This window comes from Etheostoma spectabile, chromosome 4 (assembly GCF_008692095.1).
Source record: "Etheostoma spectabile isolate EspeVRDwgs_2016 chromosome 4, UIUC_Espe_1.0, whole genome shotgun sequence".
NCBI lineage: Eukaryota > Metazoa > Chordata > Actinopteri > Perciformes > Percidae > Etheostoma > Etheostoma spectabile.
The window spans coordinates 36,998,498-37,000,305 of record NC_045736.1 but is presented as its reverse complement, the minus strand read 5'-3'; the positions used below and the strand labels follow the sequence as shown (position 1 = coordinate 37,000,305).

The following is a 1,808-nucleotide window of genomic DNA, read 5'->3' as shown; positions in this document are numbered from 1 at the left end:
GGGTCGTTTTCTTTCATTTAGTTGAGCTTGTATGTGTTTAAAAGAGAAATATGCCTGCCTTAATTAAGAAATATTTTGTTAACTTCTAGATATTATTCCCGTTTTTAGCCGCTTACAAATCTCAAAAGCCACAGAATGGGTTTTGTTTAATAGAATGGTTTAGGAATCATGGTTTACTTAAGCACATTTCATTGTTTTTTATAATGGAGTTCTGTAAAATATTGGTTTCATACCATTATACCATATACCAAATATATATCATTCTTCTCTGTACCACATATATCTAAAGAAATTGGGAGGAGAGCCTTTAAATTTAAAGCCCCTTCAGATTGGAATGGTTTACCTAGGTCTTTTAAAGCAATCTCCTCTTTTTCACCAGTTCAAGATGTCTCTTTTTAATTATTTGCATACAAGCTGCAACTGTTTTCCTCATACTTGATATTTTTTGTGTTTATTTTTTTTTAATAAATTTTTTATTTTATTCTTTATTTTAAATTTTTTTTTCTTCATTCTTTTCTCAACTGTCTATATTAATGACCCTAACTATTGATTGTCTGATATTTAATGGTTGGAATGGGGAGGACATGGGTGGTTTTGGTGCGATGGAGAGCTTTTGTCTTTTGTCCGTCAGTATGTGTGAATGTTTGTGATGTAGGTTTTTCTTGAGGTCCCCTCAAGTTGTTTTGTTAACTTTCTAAATGTACTGTATTTTCTTGCCTTTAAGGACCCCTCAAACACAAGAAGCTACATCTCAAGGGGTTATTCCTAATAAAAGAACTACTGTAATAATCATAATCCAGTAATGTATTACACTTAATTCTGAAATTGGGCGTTCTGCATAATGAGTTCTTTCACTTTTGGTAATGAAAATATATTTTGATGCCAATACTTTTGTACTTTTACTTAAGTAAGATTTAGTATGCAGTACTTTTACTTCAGTAAAAGATCTGAATACCACTGCCGCCGAGCCTTGTGCAGTAAGTTAAATTGTGCATTATATCAAAGCTAAGTTTGAACAGCTGATGCAATTGGATCTGTGTTCTGACTGTGTTTTACTTTCAGGAACTTGCTGCTTCCTCGTGGTATGGCTTCTGAACGTCCGTGGGCTCGGTTCCGTGTCCGGATCTACAGGGCCGAGGGTCTGCCCACCATGGATGCAGGGCTGATGGCCAAGATGTCAAAGGCCACTGACCGGACGGTCTTTATTGATCCCTACGTACAGGTGACCTTCGCTGGACAACAGGTACTCAGATGTATTTATGCACACGTATATTACCAGCACCAAGAACTTTTTGAGGAACTCGGAAACTACATTTAGTAGTAGTTCCTGTATTATATTTCCAAGTACCAAAAAGTGTGTGTATATATATATATTAGGGCTGTCAAACGATTAACATTTTTTAGTTGATTAATCGCATAGTAATGGTGAGTTAACTCACGATTAATCACATTTTTAAAATTCTATTTCAAATCCACTCCAATTGAAGTTAAATGAGATTAACAAATGTAATGACACATTGTCATTCATACCAAATGTACTTAATAAGTAAAAACTAGACCCATTGATCTCAAGGGGGTTTTATTGACTGGCTGTCACTTACTGCATTTGTAATCAAGAAGTTACTTACAATTATTGAATGTAAAGTGGAACAAAAAACAAAATAATTTCTAATGATGTTGACAGTCTGTGGGCAGAACAGAAAGTAGACCTACGGCAGGTGATCAAATGCTAGCTGTTTCTAAGCTGCGATCATATTTCTAGCACTGTCTGTGTTCAGCGTGCTCACTTTCTCTTCAATGTCCCACTG

General features: G+C 35.2%; 1 protein-coding gene across 1 annotated transcript in view; it reads left to right on the top strand.

Annotated features, from left to right (window-relative positions):
- fer1l4 (fer-1 like family member 4) overlaps positions 1-1,808 on the top strand; it is a 54,656-nt gene that overhangs the window by 10,929 nt on the left and 41,919 nt on the right. The window contains 1 exon segment of the mRNA XM_032513694.1: positions 1,063-1,243. Within this exon segment, the coding sequence (XP_032369585.1) occupies positions 1,063-1,243 (181 nt within the window).